At 54.2% G+C, this 25,781-nt stretch overlaps 10 protein-coding genes and 1 non-coding gene across 11 annotated transcripts; 2 read left to right on the plus strand and 9 right to left on the minus strand.

Moving 5' to 3' along the window:
- Window positions 1-209: 209 nt before the first annotated feature.
- Window positions 210-1,529, plus strand: BO80DRAFT_499396 (cytochrome P450; the record flags this gene model as incomplete). The annotated part of the gene is made up of 6 exons (XM_025724184.1): window positions 210-326; window positions 387-587; window positions 656-837; window positions 876-933; window positions 1,154-1,351; window positions 1,410-1,529. 6 exons carry the CDS (start codon window positions 210-212, stop codon window positions 1,527-1,529), a joined length of 876 nt encoding a protein of 291 aa, XP_025578891.1.
- Window positions 1,530-1,701: 172 nt separating this feature from the next.
- BO80DRAFT_490802 (FAD-binding oxidoreductase) lies at window positions 1,702-3,527 on the plus strand. The gene is made up of 6 exons (XM_025723658.1): window positions 1,702-2,193; window positions 2,247-2,308; window positions 2,361-2,451; window positions 2,514-2,841; window positions 2,901-3,100; window positions 3,171-3,527. The coding sequence occupies exons 1-6, from the start codon at window positions 1,755-1,757 to the stop codon at window positions 3,446-3,448; spliced, it is 1,398 nt and encodes a 465-aa protein (XP_025578892.1). The 5' UTR covers window positions 1,702-1,754; the 3' UTR covers window positions 3,449-3,527.
- A 1,091-nt stretch (window positions 3,528-4,618) lies between these two features.
- On the minus strand, window positions 4,619-6,499 carry BO80DRAFT_499398 (putative oxalate decarboxylase). Its single transcript, XM_025724185.1, has 7 exons — window positions 6,207-6,499; window positions 6,067-6,156; window positions 5,999-6,014; window positions 5,782-5,953; window positions 5,663-5,730; window positions 5,479-5,599; window positions 4,619-5,429 (listed from the first exon to the last, which is right to left on the minus strand). The coding sequence occupies exons 1-7, from the start codon at window positions 6,475-6,477 to the stop codon at window positions 4,722-4,724; spliced, it is 1,446 nt and encodes a 481-aa protein (XP_025578893.1). The 5' UTR covers window positions 6,478-6,499; the 3' UTR covers window positions 4,619-4,721.
- A 1,365-nt stretch (window positions 6,500-7,864) lies between these two features.
- On the minus strand, window positions 7,865-8,805 carry BO80DRAFT_421834 (uncharacterized protein). Its single transcript, XM_025718700.1, has 2 exons — window positions 8,698-8,805; window positions 7,865-8,541 (listed from the first exon to the last, which is right to left on the minus strand). Exons 1-2 carry the CDS (start codon window positions 8,762-8,764, stop codon window positions 8,120-8,122), a joined length of 489 nt encoding a protein of 162 aa, XP_025578894.1. The 5' UTR covers window positions 8,765-8,805; the 3' UTR covers window positions 7,865-8,119.
- A 120-nt stretch (window positions 8,806-8,925) lies between these two features.
- On the minus strand, window positions 8,926-11,385 carry BO80DRAFT_421835 (putative ab-hydrolase associated lipase). The gene has a single exon (XM_025718701.1). The coding sequence runs from the start codon at window positions 11,258-11,260 to the stop codon at window positions 9,182-9,184; it is 2,079 nt and encodes a 692-aa protein (XP_025578895.1). The 5' UTR covers window positions 11,261-11,385; the 3' UTR covers window positions 8,926-9,181.
- A 101-nt stretch (window positions 11,386-11,486) lies between these two features.
- BO80DRAFT_203393 (sugar porter family MFS transporter) lies at window positions 11,487-13,444 on the minus strand. Its single transcript, XM_025714225.1, has 4 exons — window positions 13,238-13,444; window positions 12,854-13,182; window positions 12,342-12,803; window positions 11,487-12,294 (listed from the first exon to the last, which is right to left on the minus strand). Exons 1-4 carry the CDS (start codon window positions 13,333-13,335, stop codon window positions 11,603-11,605), a joined length of 1,581 nt encoding a protein of 526 aa, XP_025578896.1. The 5' UTR covers window positions 13,336-13,444; the 3' UTR covers window positions 11,487-11,602.
- A 1,441-nt stretch (window positions 13,445-14,885) lies between these two features.
- BO80DRAFT_t49 lies at window positions 14,886-14,973 on the minus strand. Its single transcript has one exon. It is a non-coding gene; the product is annotated as a tRNA-Glu (tRNA).
- Window positions 14,974-15,109: 136 nt separating this feature from the next.
- BO80DRAFT_490806 (putative manganese ion homeostasis (Fr)) lies at window positions 15,110-17,656 on the minus strand. The gene is made up of 2 exons (XM_025723659.1): window positions 17,134-17,656; window positions 15,110-17,061 (listed from the first exon to the last, which is right to left on the minus strand). The coding sequence occupies exons 1-2, from the start codon at window positions 17,449-17,451 to the stop codon at window positions 15,412-15,414; spliced, it is 1,968 nt and encodes a 655-aa protein (XP_025578897.1). The 5' UTR covers window positions 17,452-17,656; the 3' UTR covers window positions 15,110-15,411.
- A 437-nt stretch (window positions 17,657-18,093) lies between these two features.
- On the minus strand, window positions 18,094-20,119 carry BO80DRAFT_398889 (cation diffusion facilitator family transporter; the record flags this gene model as incomplete). The annotated part of the gene is made up of 5 exons (XM_025717449.1): window positions 19,809-20,119; window positions 19,704-19,750; window positions 19,556-19,642; window positions 19,188-19,499; window positions 18,094-19,146 (listed from the first exon to the last, which is right to left on the minus strand). Exons 1-5 carry the CDS (start codon window positions 19,885-19,887, stop codon window positions 18,094-18,096), a joined length of 1,578 nt encoding a protein of 525 aa, XP_025578898.1. The 5' UTR covers window positions 19,888-20,119.
- A 1,300-nt stretch (window positions 20,120-21,419) lies between these two features.
- Window positions 21,420-23,580, minus strand: BO80DRAFT_441449 (glutamyl-tRNA synthetase; the record flags this gene model as incomplete). The annotated part of the gene is made up of 3 exons (XM_025721189.1): window positions 21,420-22,516; window positions 22,576-23,287; window positions 23,338-23,580. 3 exons carry the CDS (start codon window positions 23,578-23,580, stop codon window positions 21,420-21,422), a joined length of 2,052 nt encoding a protein of 683 aa, XP_025578899.1.
- Window positions 23,581-24,471: 891 nt separating this feature from the next.
- BO80DRAFT_431746 (uncharacterized protein) lies at window positions 24,472-25,395 on the minus strand (the record flags this gene model as incomplete). The annotated part of the gene is made up of 2 exons (XM_025720763.1): window positions 24,472-24,699; window positions 24,784-25,395. The coding sequence occupies 2 exons, from the start codon at window positions 25,393-25,395 to the stop codon at window positions 24,472-24,474; spliced, it is 840 nt and encodes a 279-aa protein (XP_025578900.1).
- Between the last annotated feature and the right edge of the window lie 386 nt (window positions 25,396-25,781).

Genomic DNA, 25,781 nt, shown 5'->3' on the forward strand with positions numbered 1-25,781 from the left:
TCATTGGTAATCGGGTTACACCCGCGGCAGGATACCTCGGCTTGTCCGAAAGCCCCTCATTTAAAACTCGACGGTCTTCAGACTACACACTAGCTGCATGACACCATCCAAGCTTTTGGTGTCTGCAATCTGCAGTGGACCCAGTCATTGGGGATGATAAGAAGGCCACCGCCCAGTCGGAATTTTCTTCCCTGCCAAATCCTTCGACCATGGCGGCAACCATCATTGTGATCGCCCTCGTCGGTCTTCCTCTCCTCTTCCTCCTCCGTCACCTCCGACAAGAACCCTCCCTACCCCTCCCCTCGGGACCCAAAGGCAAGCCCATCGTCGGCAATCTCGCAGATCTCCCCCCACCCGACACGCCAGAATGAAAGCACTAGCTGCAGTTTCAAGAGCGCTACGGTATTTCCCTTCGCCAGCCCTATTCCTATGTCCTCGATCTAACCCCACCAGGGCCCATTTCTTCCATTACGATCCTCGGCCAAACCATGATCCTCCTCCACGATGCCCGCATGGCCGTTGAGCTTCTCGAGAAGCGTTTCTCCAATTACTCTTCCCCGACCTCGTCTAGTCTTTGCCGGAGAGATGTGCGTACCCCCCATCCACCCTCCCTCCACTCCTACATCACACTCACAAAGTCAAAAGGATCGGCTAGGACGACGTCCTCGCCCTACAACCCTACAACGGACGATTCCGCGCCTATCGCAAAGCCATGCACCAGATCCTGGGGACCACATCGCTCGTGGCGAAGTTCAATCCCTTGCAGGAACTCGAAGCGCGACGGTTCGTGCAGCGATTTTTGGATGATCCGGCAGATTGGGTGCAACATATCAAAACGTGCGTTTATACCTAACAGAATACAACGGAGCTAATAGATCTGAGTGGGACAGGGAAGCCGGAGCAATCATCCTGCAGATTGCCTACGGGCACACCGTCAGTCCGGATGAACGCGATCCCGCTCGTCCAAATGGCCAACGATGCGATGGTGTCGTTTAGTGCGGCTGGGAGTCCGGGGATGTGGTTGGTGGATTACGATGCCTGCGTGTATGTCCAATTATCCTTCGATTCAATTCAGAAGGGAAAATTAAGTAGGGGCTAACGAGTGTAGTAAGATACCTCACCCACCTGGTTCCGCTTTGCCAAATTTCAAAAGCTAGGTCGCGCCTGGCGAGCTCAACTCCTCGCGACGATGGAGACGCCCTACCGAATGGTCCAGGAGCGGATGGCCAACGGCACACAGGGTCCATCTTATCTGTCCGCTTTGCTGGAGAAAAAGGAGTCCCTGACGGAAGAAGAGGAGCTGATTGCCAAGTGGAGTGCGGGATCCTTATTTACCGGGGGAGCTGATACGGTACGTTCTTCATCATACACTAGTAAATCATTTGCCTGAAGCCAGACTAACAATATAGACCGTCTCGACCATAATGGCCTTCTTCCTCGCCATGTCCCTCCACCCCGACGTCCAAGTCAAAGCCCAAGAAGAAATCGATCGTGTTCTGGGCCCACATGTGCATCTCCATGCGGTATAGCCTGCAGGGATGAATTCCTTCGACGCGACCATCCCTCCAATCATAGCGTAGACATCATCACTATCACTCAACCATCACTAACACCCCCTAGGGCATCTAATTGGCCATATCGGTTAAGATGAAAGCTGCCAGTACCTCCTACGCATATAAGTCACGCATCCCAACCCACCAACTCCCACATCCCTCATCAATCCAATTCACCCTCACTACCAAACAAACACCACCATGGCCCTCCCCACCGCAGCCCTCACCCAGCTGCAAGCCACCTTCCCCGACAACCTCATCACCCCCACCACCACCCCCTACCAAACCGCCCGAACCACCCCCTGGTCCCAAACCTGCTGGACCTCGGCAGCAGGGTACCTCCCCCTCAGCACGGTGAACGACCTCACCACCGCCCTTTCCATCATCCAGAAAACGGGCTCCAAATTCGCCGTCCGCACCACCGGCCACAATCCCAACGTGGGGTTCAGTAGTGCCGATGAAACGGCCATCGTGCTGGATATCCGTCAGTTGAATTCCATGGAATTGATGCCTGATGGGATTGCCCGTGTCGGGGCGGGATGTACCTGGGGGGAGGTCTATGCTTGGTTAGAAGGGCAGGGGTTGTCGGCCATTGGGGGGAGAGATCCTCAGGTGGGGTTGGGGGGGTTTCTTTTGGGGGGTATACTCCACCTACTATTCAAATCGGATATTGGATAGGCTCATAAGTACTAGGAGGTATGGGCGCGTTACCTAACCTGTATGGTCTTGGGGCCGATAACGTGAAGAATTTCGAAGTGAGCCTCCTTCTCCCCTTACTCCTATTCCTCATTGACAATTAATCAATAGATCCTCCTCGCCAACGGCACCCTCATCAACGCCAACGCGCACGATAACCCCGACCTGTACCGCGTGCTCAAAGGCGGGGGCTCGAACTTCGGTATTCCCCCCTACCCCAACCCTAACCCCAGCCTATCCCCAACCCTAACTCAACCAAATTAGGTATTGTAACCCGCTTCGACATCCAAACCTACCCTCTCATCCCCATCCAATACACCATAACCCTATACAATCCGACCGACCACCTGGCAATTAACCACGCCACGGCAACCATCCAAGCCGCCATGGAAACCGATCCCAAGATCGGGTTATTCACCAACTTCAACCACGGTTTCGTAGCCGTAGGATTACTCTACGGTGACCACACCAAGCAGCCGGAGATATGTACAGCGTTCAAAGGGCTGGAGAGTATCATGACCGCAGTACCACCCACAAAAGGAACGATTCTCTCATTAGCGACTGCGATGGGTCACGTCCAGGAGGAGCGGAAGTAAGTAGCATTCCCATCCAGTCGAATCAGTGTGGAGTAAAGGGGGCTAATTGTGGCAGACGAGCAATCTCAACAATCACCACAAAAGTCTCAGTGGAACTATACGAAGACGTCTATACCCTTTGGAATGGCGTCCGCAGCACCCTCCCCGACGGCTGTATCCTGCATTATACCATCCAGCCGATGAGTGCCGCGGGGGTACGCGCGGGGGAAGAGCGCGGGGGGAATGTATTGGGCTTGGAGGGGGTGGGGCAGGTTTGTATGTCTCCCTCTTCCCCCTTCTTTCAACTTTACACAGTGTAGCACAGGATGAAACTGATAGGGTATAGGGTGGGTATTCACCTGCGAATGGCCAACCGGTATCGATGATAGTATTGCGCAAGCAGCAGTAGAGACGATGTCAGCGAGGGTGGAAATCCTCGCGAGGGAGAAGGAATTGTTGCTGGATTTCAAGTGTATGACGTTTGCGACGGGGTCACAGAGGGTTCTTGGGGGGTATGGGGCGGAGAATGTGAAGAGGATGCAGGATGTGGCGGGGAAGTATGATCCGGAGGGCGTGTTTCAGAGGTTGCAGTTTGGGGGGTTTCTTTTGGGGAATAGCGTGTGAGTTTATTCTTGAAAGGTATGGGATGGGTACTTTGAGGTGTGATACTTAGTTGGAGATATAATAAGGGCAAGCAATGGACTTGGTTTATTCGACGGTGGTTTGGTTGGGTTGCTTCTAGATGCTATGTTCAGTGTCGATTATATACTTGAGTATACCAGGTAGGAGATGGATTCTTGTCATCTATCTGGCTGCTAATGCCATCAGCAGGTGATTGGGATTATCTCCGTGCCCGTCACAGTCAGCATTCATTAACATGGCATATTGATGATAGAGTCTTCATCATCACACTGCGGGCCTTATCTCCAATTCATAATTTCATATCGGACTACGCTGTACTGTATTTGTCTATCATACGCAAATACTTTGAATCCGGATGTTTTCCCAATTTAATAGGTGATGAACACATCAAATACCCCATATATGAGTGAATACTTCAATATGTGCAGTTTTAGAATCATCAACCCACGCACTTATCACCTGCCACTTTTATCGTGTAGTAATCTGGCTGATCGCTCCTTGACATCCTTTATTTCAATCAAGTCGTACAATATAGCTTTAAAATAGTCTTATTCCCCTCATATCCCATCCACCATTCCCCCCATCAACCCACCTCATACAAGAGTACTATTCCCCGCAATCCCCTCACATCCCTTCTAGACCCATCTAGAAAAATCATCCGAAGTAAGACAACCCCAGTAAGCATCCCCTTGAGCCTCATCCTTCCCCCCCAAAACAATCACACGACAATTACTTCTCCTCACTGTGTCATAAGTAAGACAGAGGTCAATGCATACCCATCGATAGGGGTCAAAGCATATATATTACAGTGGAGAAGGGAGGAGGCTGAATGAGATATTATGTGAGCGTGGCGGGTTTTTAGTGGTTGGTTAGGACAGGGGTATTATTCATGTGAGTGTTTATGTCACTAGTCATGGCTGCCACTTAACCTGATATGATATGGATGACATGAATGACATGACATGCTCTGCATAGAGTGGGACGCCTGATCGGATTTTTCTCGGTTGCGATCACATTACTTCTTATTAGGGGATTGAGTCTAATCTGGCTGTAGATGTGGTGGTGCACCGTGCGAAACATCCCAGTCAATAACACATCTACTAAGAGGTAAGTAAGACATCCCCCCTTCTCTCTCGAGCACTCGTACAATAACAATAACATCGATTTATTTTAGCAAACTATGTATAGTCTCAGCAAACAAGCAAGAGTCCAATCATCATCACTCGTATCTCATCACCAACCACCCTCACGATATCTATACGGCCACATCCGAGACATTCGACCCCGCCACCACATACATCTTCTCCGTCTTGAGTCGGTCCAGAGCACTCTGCGGCAGCCGGAGGGTATCGGCGACGATTTGTTTCGGTGTGGAACCGATCCATTGGCCGAGGGAGACATCTATGTATACCCTTTTAGTAACTTGACAATGAAATCGGGGATGGGAGGGAGGAATACCGCTAAACTCATCCGTCTGCAACACCTCCAAAAACACGAGATCCTCATCCCCCGTATTCTCAATATAATGACTATTCGACTGCGGAAAATACCCCACATCCCCCGGTCGATAATCAAACGTGGTCGCCGTACTGGGCGCCGTAAACAGCGTCGCGCGCGCCTGACCGCTGATGAAAAAGGTCCATTCGTCGCTGGTCGGATGCCAGTGAATCTCGCGCATGCCGCCGGGTCGCACGGTCACGAGGGCGGCGGCGGTGTTGGATGAGATGGGGAAGGTTTGCGAGTCGACGATCTTGACGCTGCCGCCTTGGACTTCGTGCGCGGGTTGCTCGGAGAAGTGGTAGGAGTAGCTTTGCGAGTGAGGGACGATGCCGGCGCTGCCGGTCACGTTTTGTTCTTCGATGTTGGTGGGGGCCGGGGTGCCGGGGAAGATGTATAGCTCGTCTTCGGGGATGTTGTCGAAGGCGGCGATGGGGAGGTCGAAGTTTTTGGCCAGGACGGAGCGCTACAACCTTTAGTGGTGGTGCAGTATAAGGGGATGAAGGGGGGCGTACCGGCTGATGGGCAAAGACCTCAGTGGCAAGAAAGGTATTATCCTCGGAAAAACTCCCATCGTCAAAGATGAGCAGAAATTCGACGCCCATGTCCAGCGCTTGGATGGAATGCGGCACTCCGCTGCAACCAACCAGTTAGTGGCATGCCAACCAACCCTTATCGACGGCATCTCGGGGAACATACGGAGGGAAGAACCAGACATCACCGGCACTCACGTCATCGACGAAAGTTTGTCCATTCTCGTTGACAGCCTATCCCAGTCAGTAATCACTGTCTCACAACGGCATGATGCAAAGTCTTACCTCGATCCGACACGATCCATTCAGCACCAGCGACCATTCCGAGGCCACATGCCAGTGCAATTCCCGATACGCACCCGCTTCCAGACGCATGTCCACCCCGGCCATTTCCGTCGCTCCGGGCATCACCACTTCATTCTCCTGTCGAGCCCAGCCGGACTCGTTCAGACCCAGGCTGCGACATTAGTATCTCTGCATGCATTGGAAGCAGCCAGCTTACCGATTGTGGCTGAGACCTGAACATAGTTAGCATGACCATCCCACTTCAGATCACTGGCATGTACTCACCCATCGGCCATTGAGCATTGATGGTCTGGCCATTATCCGTCCCCGGGGGCGCCAGCTTGTCACTGTTCATTTTGTCGTAATAGAGGTTGCCTAGGATCGACATGAGTATCCTCCCGGTGCCACGGATCGGCATCACATACGAGGCCCAGGATCGGTACCACCCACGTCACCGCGGACGGGCTGCGGGTTCTCGGCATTCTCGAAGTCCAGGTACACACCCACGTCGGCAGCATCCGTCTGGCCGGGCACCGGCACGTAGGGAATATCATCGGTCGTCTGGTCCGTCACCGTGTTGGAGGCCGAGTAACCCAGGAGATTCTCGGAGCCGCGTAACGGAGGGTTTCCTCCGGTAGGAGCGCCATAGATGGCAGGTAGGGTTGCGGACAGCAAGTAGAGAAGAGTAGACTTCATGGTGGAAGATTGGAGAGGGTTGTGGATAGATTGAAACAAACCAGCATCGAGCACGAGCACCCCTTTATACCTTTTCTCCCTCACCGGTAGATTCCTCCCCCCCCCCCCCCCCCCCGACCCGAAAGCGGTCTTCACGATTGATGCCCATCCGCGCGCGGCGGTGCCCCCTCACGCCGGCTGAGAGGGCAGCCGGGCCATGACGTGAAGCTTCCCCTCATGCACGGCACGGCGGATATGGGATAAAGTCCATCCATCGGTTGGAGAAGGCTGGTCAGGAGCCAGCTGGCATGACCCAAAAGCGGGATTGCATGCGGGGCCTCCATCCGCTGAGTGTGGAATACAATTGACGACCGGACTAGTTGGGATGGGGAGACCCACTGTGTTACGGCTCAGAGGACCTTGCTAGGGCAGTAAAGGGGGAAGGATGCTGGCTCGTTTGCCTATGCATCTGCATCTGCGTACGGTCGTTTTGGTCTATACGGCTGCAGACATTCCAGTGGAACAAGGCGACTCGAGTCGACATACAATTCTTTTGAACCAGGCAGAGACAATACGAGATCGGCCCTCTGCACAGCCTTATGTCGAGAAAGACCGTGGCGGTGCCCCGCGTGCGGAGAATTGTCCTAAGCCAATGCTTGATTCTCCCGGGGCAGCGGCTCTGCAGGGATCAGTCAGTCACTGGAGCCCGGAGGACACGTCGATGGCGTGTGGATTCCTTGTTTTATGCCATGGGGCATGGGTCCGATTGCTGGGATTTCCATCGTCTCGGGTTAGGCGTCCTGGTTATCATTATGCCAATTTTCCATGCCCCGCACGGTACAGAGATTAATTGCCTACTTTTGGGATATACGCTATTTTGTATATATACTAGATAGTGAGGGAGGGATGATTCAGTGGTTCGGAATGTCGGTGTACGCCCGTCCAGGCAGCAGACTTAATGTTGTTATTCGTGCCGATCTGCAGTGGCAGCATGTACATCCATCCCTTTCGCAGCAGAAACCTTCTAGCCAAACGTAAAAGAAAAATAGCAACAAAAGCAACGCAGTGTTTATTCGCATTTAAATTCCGTCGGGGTTGTGCTGTCCTGCCCAACACATCCATCCCCTATATATAGTACCTCCAGGCAGCCCTAATTCCAACCGTCTCCTTACATCCGTTCCATACCCATCAGACAAAAGCAAACCTATTATCCCACCACCAAATTCACCCTCGTAGTTCACTGAATCGCATCCACCCCAAACCCCCGTAGCACTCCCTCCGTCCACTCCTACAACTTCCCCCCCACCCCCTCCAACCACTCCTCCCTCCCCTCCACCGTCCTCGACCACACCCCCACCGGCTCATAAAACCCGCCATTAACCCTCCCCCCCCAACGGCCCCGTCACCGCCCACAACGTATTCCAACACCCCTCCTCGACATCCACAAACCTCCCTACATTCGTCGCCCACACAAACGCATACTTCCCCCACCCCAACCCATCCACCAGCCCCGTCCGCACCGTCCCAGGATGCACCGCTACCACCGCCACGCCCGGCACCCGTCTCGCCAGTTGTCGCGCATACACCACATTCGCCAATTTACTCTGTCCCGTAGCGCACCCACGATCCACCCCACTTACACTCCATAGTGGTAGTCAATTGCTCAAACTCGATCCCCAGCCCGCGGATGCATCTGCCATCCCAGGGACGTGAGCAGGACAATACGTGGGGAAGGGGGCCGAGGACCGTAGCAAAAGGGAAGTAAAGTCCGGATGAGCATCGCGTGGCTGAGATGGTTTGATGCCGAATTGCGATTTGTAGCCGTCGTGGGTGAGTGAGGGCGGGGTGGCCATGACCCCGGCGTTGCAGATGAGGACGTCCAGACGGGTTTCGTGGGTGAGGAAGGTTTGCACCACCGCGTGGACGGAGGCCAGCGAGGTGAAGTCGCAGGGGAGGAAGGGTGATGGTGGTGCTGCTGCTGGTGCTCGTGTTGCCTGCCGAGGCGATCAGGGCTTCCGCCGCGGGGGCATTGCGGCCCGTGTTGTGCCAGTCGGAGGGTGGGACGGGCGCCTAGGCCGGCGGTGCCTGATGGGTGTGTTGATCGTTAGATGGGAGGAGTGGGTTTGTGGGGTTGGTTTGATGCAGTTAGCAGGGGGGAGGGGGGATGTGTCGTGTGGTGGGAAAACCGGGTGGGAGAAAAGCTAGAAAGCTAGAAGCTAGAAGCTAGAGGGGCTGACGTACCCCCGGTGATCAGCAACACTTGTCCTGCGAGGTCGGGAATGTCGTGGTCGGGGTTAAACTGAGCCATGGCGAGGAGAGTAGTGGATGCTGTGAGTACCTGTGTGTCCGCGACGTCGTCGTCATGAACCAGGTACCCGGAGGGCAGATATACTTGACTGTCCCGGCCTTAGGCAGCGATGGCTGACACCCCGCAGCATCCCCGGATCCTGGTAGCCAATCATCAAGCCTCTCTACGATTAAGCAAACTGCCAACGGGGATGCCAGGAGTCTTAGTCGGTCTTACTCGAGGCCCATGCTCGTAAACCCCCGGGTCCGGATTGGCCGGCTCGCAATCAACCCGGCCCCAGTCGGACTTAGCTACTACTTCGCGGACAACACCTGATGGAATCATCTGCATCCCCGGAGCCATTAAGCATTAAGAATATCAACCGTTGTCCCCTCGTCTATGTACATGCGCCATCCGTTTATCCGGTCTATCCATCTATCAGGTTGTCATCGTCCATGATTCATCGGGGCTCAGCCACACTCCCCGCGGCATCCGGCATACGGTCCGTGCCTCTTGCGGCATCGTCTGCCAAAGCACCTGCCGCACCTCCTGGCCCACCTGGTCGATCGCATCCATCGCCCACAACACATCCAGATGCTCATACTCTTCGATGACCTTCGCGTGCACCACCCGGACATGCGGCTCGCGCCCATTTTGGAGACGGTGCAACAACCGTTGTCCGTCCACGAGACCATCCGATCCCGCGATCCAAAGCGCAAACGGAGGGGCCTGAGGGCCATACCACGCCGTGTCGCTGCGCAGAGCGTCTGCATGGCCCCGCTCCCCACGATGATCTTCCTCCGCCTCCGCCAGCGTGACCTCGCGCGGGGCCAGGATGCATTTCTGGTGCGCAAAACACTCGCCGCCCAACCACCACCGCATCGCCTCCGCGCTGACATACACGGGCGCAAACTGGAACATCCGGTCCCGGAGGGCCCGGTCCCAGCGTGCATCCTTCCACCCAAACAGAAACGAGAAGACGTAGTACCCCAGGGTGCCGTAGATCCGCGGCTGTAGCCGGCGGTGCACCGTCATCATGAACGGAATGAACGCATGGATGCCGAAAAAGGCCCGGAAAACGAATGGCGGAATCATCCGCATGAAGCGGAAGTAGACGCGTTCAACCAGGGGACCCGCGTACACGGCCGGCGCGAGGGCGCAAAACACCGAGATCCGCTCCCCGAGCTCGGGGCGCTGGTCCTTGGCCAGCGCGATAAAGGTCTCCGCGCTGCCTTGCGAGTGGCAAACGAGACCCAATTTGTCAAAGCCCGTCTCGAAGAGCACCCGCGACACCAGCGCCGGCAGGTCCAGCACGCCCATCTGTTGGATGTTCCACGCCCACATCCGCGGGTCCGACTGGAACAGCGTCGTATGTTCCGGAACCATGCCGCAGCGATTGTTCCCGAGCCACACATCGTAGCCCGATTTGCAGAGAAAGAATGCAAGACTGTCGTCATCGTTGGCGCAAAACGCCCCGGCACTCTGCAGCAGCCCATGTATCAGGAGCACGGGGTATTTGCGTGGAGCACGCGAGGTCTCGGGGTTCTTCTGGCCGCCGAAAACGTGTGGTCCCCGAGGCCGCCGGGCCTTAGGAGGCAAGGGGGTGTATTCCTGCGGGTTGTAGACATGCCAGAGCGTGAGAACAAACCCATCCTCCGTCTGAACCTTGAACGTCTCCACGTCTAGCCCAACCCGTCTCGCGTAGTAGGCCACATCGCAGACAATCGGATCCTTGCCCCCTTCCAGAGGCGGACATTCATCGAGGCCTTCCTCGTTCACCTCCTTCTCTTGTCGGTAGCTCCACCGCCGGGAGGCTTGGTTGCGCTCCACTCGCCGTGACCGCTCTTCCTCATCAAACCTGCTCGGTGTGTTGGGAGCAGGTCCGCCGAGTTTGTGACGCAGGTCCGAGACAGACGCGCTGGCGGTGTGAACGAGGGCGCCCAGGATGACGGTGCTGAGGAAGACGAGGGACAAGACGAAGGATACGCATCGAATGATGAGGTATTGAACGGAAGAAATCAACGAGGGCGGGCCGTAAGACGGCAACGGAGGGAACAATGGGTGTGCAGCATTGGCCGTAAATGAGGTGCCCTGCTGATTCTTCCAAGAGAGACCTTCTTCTCCCAGCAGGCGTTCGGTACCCGTTGAGGCATTTCCCTGGTCCTCGCCAACAACCGGGCCCAAATCCTGCAGCTCGTACCCTTTCTGTAAGGATGGGCCCCCGTCTGAGTCAAGCGCTGGAGGCGATTCGATCGAATCGACTTGAATGGTGGTGTCGAAGTAAGGGGGCTTGTCAAACACGCGTGGGTCGGGCCCGCGGGCGACGCTGGTGGACAGGCCCTCATCGGGATCGCAGTCGGAAATAAACATGGTAATCAGGGCACAGTCGCGGAGCCAGAGAGGGAGAGGGAGGGAAAGGACCTCATTTTCTCTCAGCGGGGGAGGGGGGAGAAAAGAAAGGAAATAGGGGATGACGATCGAGGCGAAGCAGACGATCTGGGGTCGCAAAGCCGCCATGATGAAAGACGGCCAGCCCCAAAACGCCCCAAGAATAGGTGTCGGTCACGTGGTGTGGGCCCGTGCACGTCACCCCGTGGGTCGGTGGCACCCAATCAGCCCGGGGGATCGTTGCCTCAGGCGTCACACTCCAGCCGTTTCTCAGGCACTCAGGCAGCCAGGCACCGGCACTCGAAAGGTCACGGTGACGTGCACGAAAGTACGATGTAAATGGTAAACGGCAAGATCCACAGAATTAAATCCATCAAAATTCATATCCATCATGTCATACGCTAAATACATCATATCATACGCCAATATCAACAGGAAAGAGAAAGCAACCGATCCAACCAGTCACCCCCATTAAGCCTCCTCAACATGGTGTGCCTCGCGCTTCACCGGAAGATCACCCTCCACTTCCATGACGCTGGCCCCAGCCTTGCCGGCAGCTCCATCGAACTGCGCCGAGGGAACCCACCCGGGAGAGCGCCAGGCCGCCGACACCATCGCGTAAAGCTCGTCCACCTGCTCCAGGCTGAGCCCCTTCGTCTCGTAGATGCACGTGTACACGAACACCCCCGCGACGAAGCAGAATCCACCCCAGATGAAGAAGACCTTGGACTGGAGGTTGGCATTGCCCGGGCCGGAGTCCACCATGTAGGGCGTGGCGTATGCGATCGCCCAGTTGAGCAGCCAGTTCGTGGCGGTCGTGATGGAGAGGCACTTGGCGCGAGCCTTCAGGGGGTACAGTTCACCCGTCACCACCCAAGCGACCGGGCCCCAGGAACTGGCAAAGAAGAAGATGTAGATGCAGACAAAGGCGATGAGGACCTTGTTGGCCACATCGGAGGCGGCCACCATGCCGACAATAGCCACGATCAGCTGGCATACGCACATGCCGACCGCGCCAAACAGCAACAGAGGCCGGCGACCCCACTTCTCAACCATGTAGAGACCCGGGAAGGTGGAGACCACGTTGACGATGTTGGTGATGAGGGTAATGACAAACCCGTTCGAGATGCCGGAGCGCTCGAAGAAGGTCGTTCCGTAGTAGACTGGAAGAAGTTAGATCGAGTCATAAGAACAGCACCAGAGAACATACAGATGAAGTTGACACCAGCCAATTGTTGAAGCGCCTGGACAGCACACCCAGTGGCCAGTCGCTTGCCCAGGGAGCCGGTAACGATGTCCCGGAAGCTGGCCTTGCCCAGACTCATTTCGTATTCGTGGGAGGCCCGGATCTCCGCCAGCTCATCCACGACGGCCGGGTCGTCAACGTCCATGCGACGGAGCCGGGCGAGTGCCTTGGCAGCAGCCTCATGGCGATCCTTCTTGATCAAAAAGCGTGGGGTTTCGGGGAGCACAAGCATTCCGACTACGAGGATGATAGCCCATGCGAACTGAAGGGCAATGGGAATGCGGTAGCAGCCAGTGTCCATCCGGTCCTTGGTGGCATTGTTGACGATAGAAGCGAGCAGCAGCCCGATGGTGATGGCCAGCTGGTAGGCGCCAACAATGGTACCACGGATCCACTTCGGGGCAGTCTCGGACTGGTAGAGAGGGACTATGATGGTTAGCACGTATGCCTGGTGCGACAGGGATGTGTCAACTTACTTGTGGCAGAAAGTAGACCAACACCAAACCCGGCAAAGAATCTGCCGGCAACAAACAGCGGGATCGAGGTCGCTGCGGTCTGGAGAACAACGCCGAAGCAAAACACGAAGGACTCGATGATCATAGCCATACGACGGCCAAAGTAATCCGCCACGGGTGCAGAGGCCAGGGCGCCAAAGAAAGTACCGGCCGACAGCAACGACACAATCATGGAAGACTGCGAAGAGGTGATATCCGGGTAGTCATCTTTCGGGTTGATGTATCCGGTGGAGAACATGTTCCGCCAGAATTTCATGGCCAAGATGCCACTGATGGTTCCAGTGTCATATCTAGTCGATGACGGTCAGACAAGTGATCATCCAATGGCCTTGGGATCAGACATACCCAAAGAGAACACCGCCAAAGGCGACAAACAAGCCAATGAGGATGGCGGGGGTCGCTGAACCCACCGCATCATCCGGCTTCTTCAACAAGAAACCCATGGTATATCTCAGGGCAGCAATTGAGTGACAGTCAGGTAAGGTGTGTCAGAACAGATTGGATAGGAAGGTAGAAGGGATTCAATGGAATGAGCAAGATGAGAGATCTATCCTGACCCCAGACCGGGGTAAACGAGGGCTTTTGTAGTCCTGGGAGGGGGAGGCGGGGATGGCCAGATGCTCCCCAGATCCGGCAGCCCGACGACCAGCACCGGCCGGAATCAGTCTCTGAGCGCCACTGACCACACGGCATCGGCCCCAGACTCCGCAATCTCAGCAGGACTCGCTCCCGAGTCTGGAGAAGGACGTTGGGCCGAGTCCATAAGTGGAGCAGTACACGAGGGAGCCCACCGAATCATCGGAACCGAGACACGGCCAAGCCGGGGCGAGGCCATAGACTGGCTGCGAGAAACATCGGGGGGAAAGCTGGGCAGAGACTATAGACAACGCGGACCAAAGTCAAATTGAGGCATTTGGCCGAGATCGTCCCGACCATCCACGGGTCCCCAGAGCGGTCTAAGCCACAGAGTTTGTCAGGTCAATGGGATTGGGATAAAGTACGCGAGCCGTTGCGGCGAAAAGAATTGAAATGGGCCAGATCTCGCGAGATCTAGAAAGGGGCGCAGGCGAATTACTCAATACTCACTGGCCTGGCCGGGGGAAAAAAAGACCTGGGGAGGCCGGGAGCGGCCGAGCCAGTCACGCGGGTCCGGCCAGAGCAGTCGAGCCCGTGATGAAGAATCTCTCCGCCGCCGCCGACCAGCCGGGTTAAACTGTTCGTGACTTAGTGGGTGCGCTGCTCTCTATTTCCGTCCCTCTCTCTAACCCCCATTCGGCAATCTCCACGCGCCCTTGACCCTGTAAAGTGTAAGACTGTAGACTAGGCTCAAGGCTGGTGCAGACCCTGTCGCAGTCCGGGGATCCTGGGGACCCGAACCGAAATTTTTCTTCAGCTCCCACCACTCAGCAGGCTCAGCCACGCGTGCCCTTGGCATAAACCATGGATTCGCCCCAGTCAACAATATCATTCAGGATCAACTGTCTCACCGGAGCCGCTTTGGGTAGACAGCCAAGTGCCAACACCCCGGAGCGGGCACGATGGCATCCCAGGTGACATTGAGTTGCCCTGACCGCCACCATGACGTGAAGCAGAGGACGATCCTGAAGATGTACACAGTAAGATGCGCCTGATTGGCCCTGACAATTGAATTCCCGACATCTGCCCGCCCTTGGCTAGCGAAAGTGTCGCCCAATCCATGACTCCAACGACCTGATTGCAGCGCTTGAGACGCCGGTGGTCTTGTCCAAACTCTAAAAGAGATAGAGTTGCACGCAGTCCCGACGTGGGGGGTCAACCGTGGGAGGGATGGAAGGTTCGGCGCATGTACATTGCGACATCTCTAGCAATCAGCTCTTGGCAGAGTGTAGCAAGTAAATTAGCCTGTATCCTTCGCATCTTCGTCATTTGCAATTGAGTCTTTGGGAGGGAATAAAGAAATGAACAAGGACATTTGAGTTGGTAAAAAAGGAAACGAATAAAAAAGAATTGATTTCTCCGATACGGGGAATCGAACCCCGAGCTGCCGCGGTCAAATCTTTCGTTTTGAAAGGCGGCGATGTTAGCCGTTACACCATATCGGATGTGATGAAAGATTTATGCCCTCTTTAACTACATAAGCTAGTTTACTATCTATCTCGTTCAGGTTAACAATCATTGATCGGCATTTCATCGACTATGGAAGAATCGCAAGGTCTGTTGGCAGTAGCCAGTTGGTCTCTTAGATATTTGCGGCCTACTCTATTGCAATTGAATGTGGAATAGCCTCGTTCATGCAAGCCCAAACGACACGGCTGGTAACATATATATTACTGGTGGACCAGCCCTCCCGCAATCAACTCGCCCAGGATGAGACACCGAACCCCTAACACAATATACGCGTACTTGATGCTCACAATCCTGCGTCCAACCTGCCAGGTACGCCATCCCTCCATGCATGTATGCCGGAAATTACAGAATGAGCCCACGCAAAACTATGTACACAATATATAACCCATGCGCCAGTCCGGAACCCTACCGGCCTACCATCGCCAGACAAGGAAGAAGTACCAACAAAGCACGATTTTGGCCACCCCCAGGACCGAAGCAAGGAAGTCCTCTTTGATCAGCTTCGCCTTTGACTCGTCACCCCCCGGCCGTCGCGGGCTGCCACGCGTCGGCTTCCACTTCGAGCTGTCGGCGTCTGCCTCATCTGCGCCCGCGTGAGTAGCGTACAGGGGAGGTGCATTCACCGCACGGCTGGCTAGCCCGCGCGGCGACGGGAACGTGGAGCTAGACGTACTGGAAGACGGGGTCTTGTATCGGGCCGGGCGCGCCGCCGGAGCCGAGCGATGCTCCGACAAGGGGAGGATGGGATCCGTGGGACCAGCCCGGGATCGGGGGAATTGCACAATGACCGTGGCGCGGACCAGCAAAACACACAAGGTGAGGCCAAAGACAAGCCCGTAATAGATGAAGATGGACAACTGATCGGGGAGGAGACACAGGTGGTTCTGGAGAGTGCGGCCGGCATTGGCGGCTCCAATGGACTGTCCAGTGGCTTGGTCGATAGGGTTCCACAGACTGGTGAGTACAAACCCTGGTCGCCGGATCCCCATGGCCCAGGAAAGGCTCTTCACCGTGATCTCCTTGGGTGACCCGCTGAACTCGTGATGGGTGATCTCGCAGTAATCGTGGTCATCTCCCGAGTACATTTGGACCAAGTTGGGCCCCACCTTCGACACAATGTCTCGAGAAATCGCAGGGGTCAGTACATTCTGATACTGGTAACCTCGACCCATTGAAATGGCGTTCGGTTCATCCTCCTCGAGGTCTTCACCACTCGGCGGATGGTGTTCGCGGTAAGGTCCACACGGTGTGGCCGGCCGGCGATACAACGGGACATGTGAAAGGAGGATCGTGGGAAACCCCGCACCCTCCGGCTGCGGCTGGTGATAGATAGACGGTTCCAGAATGTCCACAGCCCGATGCTGAAAGAGACGCCCTTCAGTCTGATTCCCCAGCATGCGCAGTGCCTCCATTTCCGCTCTACCCCGATAGGCACCCATGTGGTCAAGGAAGTCCTGGGTATCCTTCCAAATGTGTTCATTTGGCTGTTTTCCATCGCCGGAACCCGTGCCTGAGCTGCCTGTCTCCGGGTCAGGTTGATCCATGGCGCTCAGCGACACGGTATCAACAGAGACAATAGTGTGATTTCCGATCACATCCACGCGATTACTCTTGCCGAAGAAGCTCCGGAACCGGTCGCGAACCGGGACCTGAACGCCTGAGCCAAACCCCAGATCGTGATTTCCGGGCAAGCCAGTAAGCATCCTCCGCCCGATAGAGTCCCTGGTATGTTCGTCCCCCTCATTCCACGTATCAACGAAGATTTTCACGAACCGATGGAACTCCTTCTTCCAGAACCGATCGTTGTATTTCTTATACCGCTTCTCTGGGCTGGAGCTGGATGCCGTAGCCCATTCCCTACCACCGTCGAAAAGGTCCCCCAAGAACAACACTGAATCTGGGCCTAGTTCATTCTGGATAGACGAGAAGGACCGCCGAAGATACTGATCGGTGAACTTGACGGTCAAGGTCGAAAGCGGCCATGGCCGGCCGGGGTAGGTGTGAGGATCGACGAGCTGCGGGTCGGCGATGAAGGCGACGTGATGTGGCGTTGCATCTTGGGGCTACATCAAGCGAAGGCATTCAGTCAGTACAAGATGCGAAGAATAAATGACTTTCTAGACATAATCAATTACCCATTTCTCCCAATTGCCCCAGCCGCACGTCTCCACACTCTCCTGGAAGACAGTGCGCTCACCCCACCATAGTGTGCAAATCCAGAAGAGGATTAAAGCATTTGAGACTGTGAAGATGTATCTCACGACCCTCTTGAACAGCGACCATACTCCATTCCTGGTACTCATCTCCTCGTGTAGCTCCGATGCCCACTGTTTTGCCCATGACGGCAGCAACTGACGCCAGCGCTCGGAAGCATTCGACGATTCCAGGGGGCTGCCTCGTCGGGCCGGGCGATAGGAATCGGCGGCGGTACTGTGCGAATATGAATAGCTCATCGTCGTTGTTTCAGCCTATGGATGGTCAAGCGCAGCTCTGCTGCATTGCCGTGCCGAGGCTAGCACACGAGAGGTCGGCAGCTAGCAGTGGGCCAAACTCGATATCATGCTTCGGGAGCATTAACGATGGTGAGCAGATGTAATGAGCGAACGACGATATGCCAGATAGAATTAAGAATGAGAGTCAGTGCATGGCGAGGTGGAATGGGTCAAAGGGGGATCACGCCGATAAACGGGGTCCCGTCACGTGGGCCGCCGCGGTCTCGACTTGAGACATTCGCCCGTTTCGGTCGGCCCCGACATGATCGGCTACGGAGGACTGAGTATTGGCGCAACAATCATCTAGGCAAATGGTATGTAATAGTTTTGCTAAGAATACAAAGAAGAATACAAGATAAGAGAAGTCAAAGAATGCAGTTCACACTTGCCAGTGGCAAGTTCCATCACATGCAGCCATCTAGGAAGTCCACCCAACATGCACCAAGTTTACCTGGGAAGCAATATCGACAACGGCCGCCCAAACACAAAGCTTCCAGTCATACAAATAAGTGGGTATGTTAAACAGAAAGGAAATATTATGGTGAAGAGGTAAAGGGAGTGTAGGAACAGAGAATGACAAGACTGTCCGATTTTTGTATCACCTCACGGTGACTTCTTGGGGCAACACTGGCCACCCCGGGCACACTCCTCGCCGCATTCCAGGAGGCACGCCTGCGAATCGCCATCGGGCACGCTGGGTGTACGGCTGGGAAGAGTACCTGAGGTGGAGGGTCCAGTGCTGCCCGCACGGGCGTACGAGGGTGCAGTAAGGGTATCCTCGGCGTCGCTGTCGGGGGCAAACTCCGGCTGGATCGTCGAAGAATGGATTCCGTAAGCGTGGAGACATTTCCTCACCTGCCTGGCCAGGCGCATGTAGCGTTCCGAGCCTTCGCCCTTGATCTCGGTGTCAACCTGAATGTGGATAGAAGCGACAATCTTCGTGTCACTCAGCTGCCATACATGCAGGTGGTGGGAGCCGATGACACCAGGCAGCCGTTCAATGTCCTCTTTAATATGGTCAATACTAAGCCCATGTGGCACTGCTTGCAAGAGGATCCGCGAGGCAGCCTTGCATAGGGGGATGGCAGAGAGCAGAATGATCACGGTGATAACCAGCGAAATGCCAGGGTCCACGTAAAACCGCCAAGAGTAATCGGTCAACCAGATGACAAGAGCTGAAGCAATAACGCCAATGTTGCCCAGCGCATCGCCCATCACGTGGAGGAAGACACCGCGCATGTTAAGGTCGTGTCCGTGGCCATGGCCATGTCCCTGATCCTTCGGTTTAGGTTGAGCGTGATTGTGGGATTTGTGGAGATCGTCATCGACTGCAGCATTTCGTGCTGCGACAGGTACTTCGGCGTCATCGGTATATCTACCTGTGCGATCGCCATGGCCAAGGAGGGCTGACCGCTCTGATGGCCGATTGTCTGCGCCCTCCTGTAGATCGCTGTCCGATCCAGACTGTTCATCATCATAACGGTTTCGACTGGCTGCGATAATCTCCTGTCTCAAGCTAGCGGGATGCACTTGAATGTCTTCCACATCGACGTATCCACGGGCGGTCGCGCCACTATAGCGGCGCGAGCCACGGTGTTGGCTGTCAAGGGTCCGGCGTCGGCGAGAATAGGGGGAGGGTTCGGTATGCTTGATCGACTTTGTCAGATAGGTACTCTCGAGAGTATGGCTTTACTTACGTTGCCTTGGCCATCAGCATGAACATGATCATGGTCGTGGTCATGATCCGCATGCTCATGCTCAACGTCTGAGCCTTCCTCAAGGTCCCCATGGCTATGACTGTGTCCATGCCCATGGGAGTGGTCATGGAACAGAACAAGGCCGATTATATTCGACAACAGGCCGAGACATCCGACAATGCACACAAATTTGGGGTTCTTCACTTCCTGAGGCTCAACCAGTCGCTGTATAGCCTCCAGAAAGATGGATAGACACAAGGCGACAAGGAAGACGCCATTAACCAGCGCACCGAGAGTTTCCGCGCGTTGCCACTATATAACAAAATGATCAGATTTGGACGATGGGATGTGGCCCAGAAGAAGCTTACCCCGTAGGTGTACATTTTGGAGTTGGTTTCGCGATTAGCGACCTTGACAGCCCATAGTCCCACGCACAACGACAGGACATCATTCAGCTATGCCAAACTGGTCAGAGTTCCAATTCCTCAATCATACCGAAGATATAACAAGGCCTACCATATGAAAAGAGTCCGCGACCAGGGCAAGGGAGTGAACACTATAACCTGTTCGTACAGAGGTTGTTAGCAAAACAACTCACAGCACACACCCATCCACACGTACCAGCAATCAACTCCAACAAGAAAAACGCTGTATCGATCGCCAACAGGATTAAAATCCTGTTGGTCTTGGAGAGGCCCATGTCGGAGGGGCCTTGCGCTCAGTGGCGCGAAAATTGTCGAGGAAAGGGACGGATGACGGCAGATCCGGTCCGGTGTAGTGGTTGCAGTCGCTCACGCACCGAGGCCCATGAAACAGGATACAAAGCGCGTCAAGGAGGAAAGGCGACGAGGCAGAAGGGGAGGGAGAAACAGGAAAAAACGGGATGGAAGGCCAGGTGATAAATAAGTCATGGACGGAAGAGATGCTTGGAGAGGATCCGGCGGAAGCCCGCGCAGCGACCGGGGCAAAAGTGGCGTCAGTCGCACAACCGGCCTCAGGCTACCATCCGTTCGGCCTCGGCGGGGTCCAGCCTTATCGTGTCTCCACCGGCTCTTGCCCTGCTCTCTCTTTCTCCCTTTCCCTCTTTCCCGTCCTCTTCTCTGACCTCATGAGATTCAAAATTTACATACCATTCAAGACAATGGCGACCCGATGCCAAGTTATCAGTCCCGGGATTTTGAGTTCCATGTGTTACGCGATGTGCGAGCTACCTGCAGCTCCGACATCATCGAGGTACGACAGTGTCCAAAGTACGTGGTACGGACTCCACAGTCACGGGGCAGCAACCGGATTCTCCACCCTCTCCTGAACTGCTATACAATAGTATAGTTTACCCCCGTCTCCTTGGGAATGGCCATCTTTTAACCCATTTCGATAGAAAATAGGCTCATCACCTACAATATACTGTCGACCTGCTGCTCCGTGCCATCCTCTAGATGATCTTACATGCAAGGTTGTGAACAGACCAGGGTCTCTGCTGTGTGTCACCATCATGACTCGGAAGAAAGAAATTTTTGACACTAATGCAGCGGCTAAAACGCCATGAGCGACCGTCAGTGCACTAGTCCTGTAACTATATTCTATCTAAGCGAGCAGCCGACCAGGCAGACAGGGATTCATTTCCTGAAAGCGAATTCGTTACGAGGGCCATGGGGCTGTAAATATGGGTTTTGGCTGGGTCTTCGGATGTTGCCATCCCCAAACCATGAGACAGCGGAAGATACCGGACAAGATGAGAAAGGCTGACGACTAATATGCAACATGACAGAGACCGGGTCGACTTAGCGTTTCATATAGCGGAACGGATTCAAAATCGCTCAAGCTTCCGGAGATTATGGCTAAAGCACGACAAATAGCTTGATCCACCGTCGCACATTCACCAAAGCAGCTGCCCCAGGCTCAATTTTGGTCCACCACCACCTCGGATCCGTTTAAACCGTCACAGTAGCCTGCATTGGGGCTTTTCAGGTCACGATAGATCGGCTCCATTATTTGTGCCGCGATCTATTACTAATGTCCTCTTGTCCTCACCAAGGTCTCTGGCGCGCTCCAATATCAGATACATATGAGTATGGACGAAAATCCAGACAGCAAAGCATAATTGCTTCTTTTAGGCACATTCTGCGCCCGTCGGAGTAAATAAAAGCACTGATACCAAAATTTACTGACGCAACCTAAATCTTCTTCAGCCCGGTAAGACGTGACTGACAGCCTATTCTCCCGGTTTTAGGATTATCTTCCTGTGGGAATGTTGAACATGATCGCCGGCTGACCATCGCAGCATGGTCGGTCGACTCGGAAATAGCCAGTTCGATCGAACTGTATTATGTCGTCCTCGCAAAGATCCATGACATTGCAATCTGCCCAAGCCTCTGTTCGTGTTCTACTTGGGCTTGTCAGGCAAGATGCAACGTCTTCTTCCTTGTCGAGCTTTTCCTTTGTGATGAGGTAGTCGAAAGCATACAGCTCAACAGGAACCATGTTTGAAGTCTCTTTGGCCAGCCAAGTGATCTTCTTCTCGGTGTTCTTTACGTCCGATTGTAGATCTAGCTTCAGCTGCAGGAGTGAGACATCGCCCGTTTGAGGGTCCGTGGATATCTTGGTAATAGTTGCGTTTCCCCAGTTCATCAGAGTGATCACCTCACGCTCCTTTAAAAGACGGGCGTCGTCTTGACTAAGGAGTATATCCCTGCTGAAGACAATTTTCTTCGTTCCCAACTCCTGGTTCTTGTGTTTGGGGATTTCAGCGATGCTATTAGCGTCGATTCCATCTACCCATGCACTTACAGCCTTCGCCTTTGGGATGGCGGCGTAACGAGCTGCTATCGGATCGATATGTTTCTTATTTATTGCCCAGAGGCTGGTCCAATCCATGTTGACGATATTCTGGCTCGGACCTTGTTTTAGGATGAACTGTCGCAGTGCCGGTATTGTGCAGCCTCTCCGACGAATCCCACGGACCGTGGGCATGCGGGGATCATCCCAACCCCAAACAGCGCCGCTCTCCACAATCTTAGTTAGCTTTCGTTTGGACAGAACAGTCCGGACAAAGTTTAGCCTTGAGAAGTCCCAGATCTGGACCCGTCGCAGACCCAACGCGTCTTGCATCCAGTGATATTGAGCATTCCGGTCACGGTACTCATTTGTCCTCAACGCATGCGTGACCTGCTCAATCGAGTCCAGAAACGGGGCGCAAAAATCGTAAGTTGGATAAATCTTCCAAGCTGTTCCTGTACGATGGTGCGGCTGGTGGTTGCAGCGATAGATGACGGGATCTCGTAACGCCTTGTTCACATCATCTATCGATATTTCGCACGAATGCACCACTGCTGCCCATCTTCAGCTCCAGACTTCATTGCCTCAAATACTGCCAGACTCTTATCTATACTCATGGTGCGACATGAACTTGCGATGCCCTTCCCTCTCTGATCGCGCATCACCTCCAGGGCTGTATTGTCGGCGTAAGCCTTCCCGGCTTTAATAAGCGTCACGCACGCCTCGTACATTTGCTGGAAGTAATCGCTGGAATATGAAATGCGATCTGGTACAACACCGAGGAGCGAAAGGGCGTGCAGAATTGAATCTTGGAACTCCTGGGATTCTTTCGAAGGGGTTGTGTCATCAAACCGACAGATTAGGATACCTCTTCTGGCCCCGTATTCATGGGCAAAATAAGAGTTCAGCAACGCCGCCTTTGCATGGCCGATATGCAGATACCCTGACGGCTCTGGAGGAAAGCGACAAACGATCCCATTCTCCGTGTTGGTCAAGCCAATATTATAATTCGCACCTGCCGCGCTTGCTGCAGCTTTTCTTTGTCGTGCATGGCTTTGAAACCCGGCCACGGCCTCCGTTATCCAAGGATTGGTGTCCTCGATAAAGGAAAACCATCGGGAGATATTGAGGCTACTCCGTCGGAGCCCGACAATTGTAGGGTTGCCGCGGAGCGTTCCCCAGATGATAATATCGGCTAGGGTGAGGGAGTACCCAACAATGTAGGAGCGCAAGGTCAGATGTGATTCGAGTTCCTTCATTGGGCTACACAACGCCTTGTAATTATCAAGAACAAAGGAAGCAGATCGCTTGAGCCATTCATCCACCTAACACCAATCAGCTAACAGCACAGGGAACAGCATCTCAATGAGCCTACCTCAATTTGCTTCCCGTAAAAGGAAGCTTTCATGGCCTTGTTGAAGAAGTCCAGAATTGCTTCATCTGCTATACAGTCGCCATCAGCTGTAACAAGATCCAGACTATTCTGTGAATTCAATGAGACCACATCCTCGAAGACAATGCTCACTTGCAGCCCGTGATGCTTTGCATAAGCTGCACTTAACACAGTGGGGAGTGCAAGGGCAGCATTAGCCCGCGAGGCCACTGTAAGAGTTGCCATGGTTGCTATGACTTGACAGACGGAGAGGGTGAGGATAGCGCGGGTTATAAGTATTGACTGACGATCGACGCTTTGAGTCATGAGTCATGGCGGCTCTGGACCCCGCAGCTTATCTAGGCTGAGCCTCGACAGGGGTACGGCGCTTATGTAGATCTGCGGTGCCGCACGGGAGTTGCCTCGGGATCCGGAGGATCCTCCCCTTCGTAGGGCCTGACTCTATCGTTATGCCCTCTCTAGTCTCATCATTAGCTTGCTATGATCTAATTCAATCGTCTATAGCTTACTTGATTCATCTCACTTAGCCTCGTACAGACCGCTTGTTGTAATACACAAGTGCTTCATCGGTTGGAATGTGAAGCTAAGTTAGAATGCTGATCAATCCTGCAAACTTGCAGTATGAATCAACAGAATCTAAATACGGTAGCGGAGAAGGGAAGTTCATAGCCTACCATAATCACAGCTAGGCGAAGAAAACAATGATAACTGGCTAATTGTCCAATGACTCACATCTCATTCCAAGCATTACATCCTGTTCCTAACCCTACCTGTCTGATTTGAGATGCGCTTCCTATGACTCACTCACGGGGCTTCCCAGTTGTTGCTCATAACTTTCACCAGTTATCCCAATGATGCGCAGGCCGAGAAGATCATGCAACCTTCCCTCCTCCCCTTCCTTTTCTCTCCCTTTCTTCTGAAATGGAACAGCCACACTGTCTCCAAACAATCTCGCATGTAGATACAACGGTGAGCTGCAATCATCAGGTAAAAGGTCCATGCAGCCCTAAGTTCAAGGCACATAAGGAGATGAGGGCGCATATGCCGCCCTCCTGTTATCACTCATCGCCTCCCAATTTATCATCCTTGTATTGCTCCCCATCTCCGTATTCGTATTCATAGTGCATCTCCGAGATCCATTTCCCCGTCTATCACCATACTACCCGCAGCCTGGTTGGTAACAGTCGGCCCTGGGTGATTGGTGTGTGTCCACTTGCCCTTGATAATAGTCGTCGTGTCTTCCTTCATCTCATCGCCACTCATCTCCGACTCTGAGGCAGACATCTCCTCAAGCCAAGCGCCGGCATCCTTCGTCTCTAGCCAAGCGCCCTGCAACGGAATGATCTAATAAGATAAGAAAGGGGCTCAGTCAGCCACGTTCGGCTCCAATCAACTTCCAGCAAACAGAAAGAAACACGGTGAACTCACGCGTCCATCCCGCGTCTCCATCACCGCATCCCCTCCCCTCAGCTTACCCACCAGAACTCCATTCTTCCAAACCCCGTTCTTCAGCATCATAGCTGAGAATTCCGTTTTTGATAGAATACAGTCAATCACTTCACAATTGGCGAGCGTGGATCGGTGCACCCAGCTCCCGGAAACAGCACTCCCGGTGACATTGCTCCTTTTCACAACAGCATCTTGTTGAATAGTGGAATTAATAGCGTTGCTATGCGTCACCGTAGACCGCCCGAGTAATTTCGTGTTAGCGAGGTTGCTTCGGTGCAATTGAGAGTCGCTGATTGTGCCGTGTCTGGCTGTAGACCGGTAGATAGTACCGCCGGAGATGAAGCCGCCGGCTATGTTGGAGCGGGTGATAGTGGTGGCGCCGGTGGCCGAAGTGCCGGAGATGGTAACTTCTTCGAGGGTACTTCTGTCGATGGTGTCGCGATGAGAAAGGTCTTCCAAGATGCTGCTGGAGAGGTTTGAGCGGGTGATGGTGGCGTGGCTGTTGGATGTCCTGACGGTGGTGGTTGTGTTTTGGATGACGCTGGGACCGCTGTTGGATCCGATGATGCCGCCGAGGGCTTGGAACGGCATCATGGCTTGGCTGGGTGAGACAGCTAAATGGCTAAGGTGTGGATGAGGATCTCAGAACGGAGCGATAAGGTTGAAGTAAGGGGTTCGATATGCTGAGACCCTCGCAGGAGCCAAATGCCGGTTAATCCCTGGTGCTTATCAAGGGTTGAGTGCATGGGTGGAGATTCAGGGTTAGGCTGCGAGATTCTTCTGACTGTGTCTCCGATGTCCGTCGATGTGGGCAAGACTCGATAATCAACAAATTCATCCGAAGTAAAATATCCAGGGTTTGAGCCAGCGGACTCTTGTACATTCTTCATCGATAGACCTGTGGCCTGTACTACCTAACCCTCGTAGGAGTCCTACATGTATGTAGGCACCCGCCTACGAGGTGCAGGCAAGTTCCA

The sequence above is a fragment of the Aspergillus ibericus genome (genome assembly GCF_003184845.1).
Source record: "Aspergillus ibericus CBS 121593 unplaced genomic scaffold BO80scaffold_5, whole genome shotgun sequence".
NCBI lineage: Eukaryota > Fungi > Ascomycota > Eurotiomycetes > Eurotiales > Aspergillaceae > Aspergillus > Aspergillus ibericus.

Bases quoted from the DNA above. Each gene is read 5' to 3' on its own strand.
- BO80DRAFT_203393 (XM_025714225.1), bottom strand. From the start codon at position 13,335: ATGGGTTTCTTGTTGAAGAAGCCGGATGATGCGGTGGGTTCAGCGACC. The intron at 12,804-12,853 runs GTAAGTTGACAC...TAACCATCATAG, and splicing joins TGGTCTACTTTCTGCCACAA to TCCCTCTCTACCAGTCCGAG. The intron at 12,295-12,341 runs GTATGTTCTCTG...AACTTCTTCCAG, and splicing joins GGCTGGTGTCAACTTCATCT to TCTACTACGGAACGACCTTC.
- BO80DRAFT_490806 (XM_025723659.1), bottom strand. From the start codon at position 17,451: ATGAGCTATTCATATTCGCACAGTACCGCCGCCGATTCCTATCGCCCG. The intron at 17,062-17,133 runs GTAATTGATTAT...CGCTTGATGTAG, and splicing joins GGGGCAATTGGGAGAAATGG to CCCCAAGATGCAACGCCACA.
- BO80DRAFT_421835 (XM_025718701.1), bottom strand. From the start codon at position 11,260: ATGGCGGCTTTGCGACCCCAGATCGTCTGCTTCGCCTCGATCGTCATC.
- BO80DRAFT_421834 (XM_025718700.1), bottom strand. From the start codon at position 8,764: ATGGCTCAGTTTAACCCCGACCACGACATTCCCGACCTCGCAGGACAA. The intron at 8,542-8,697 runs GTACGTCAGCCC...CACACCCATCAG, and splicing joins AGTGTTGCTGATCACCGGGG to GCACCGCCGGCCTAGGCGCC.
- BO80DRAFT_490802 (XM_025723658.1), top strand. From the start codon at position 1,755: ATGGCCCTCCCCACCGCAGCCCTCACCCAGCTGCAAGCCACCTTCCCC. The intron at 2,194-2,246 runs GTATACTCCACC...CATAAGTACTAG, and splicing joins GGGGGGGTTTCTTTTGGGGG to GAGGTATGGGCGCGTTACCT. The intron at 2,452-2,513 runs GTATTCCCCCCT...CAACCAAATTAG, and splicing joins AGGCGGGGGCTCGAACTTCG to GTATTGTAACCCGCTTCGAC.
- BO80DRAFT_499398 (XM_025724185.1), bottom strand. From the start codon at position 6,477: ATGAAGTCTACTCTTCTCTACTTGCTGTCCGCAACCCTACCTGCCATC. The intron at 6,157-6,206 runs GTATGTGATGCC...TGTCGATCCTAG, and splicing joins TGGTACCGATCCTGGGCCTC to GCAACCTCTATTACGACAAA. The intron at 5,731-5,781 runs GTAAGACTTTGC...TGACTGGGATAG, and splicing joins ATGGATCGTGTCGGATCGAG to GCTGTCAACGAGAATGGACA.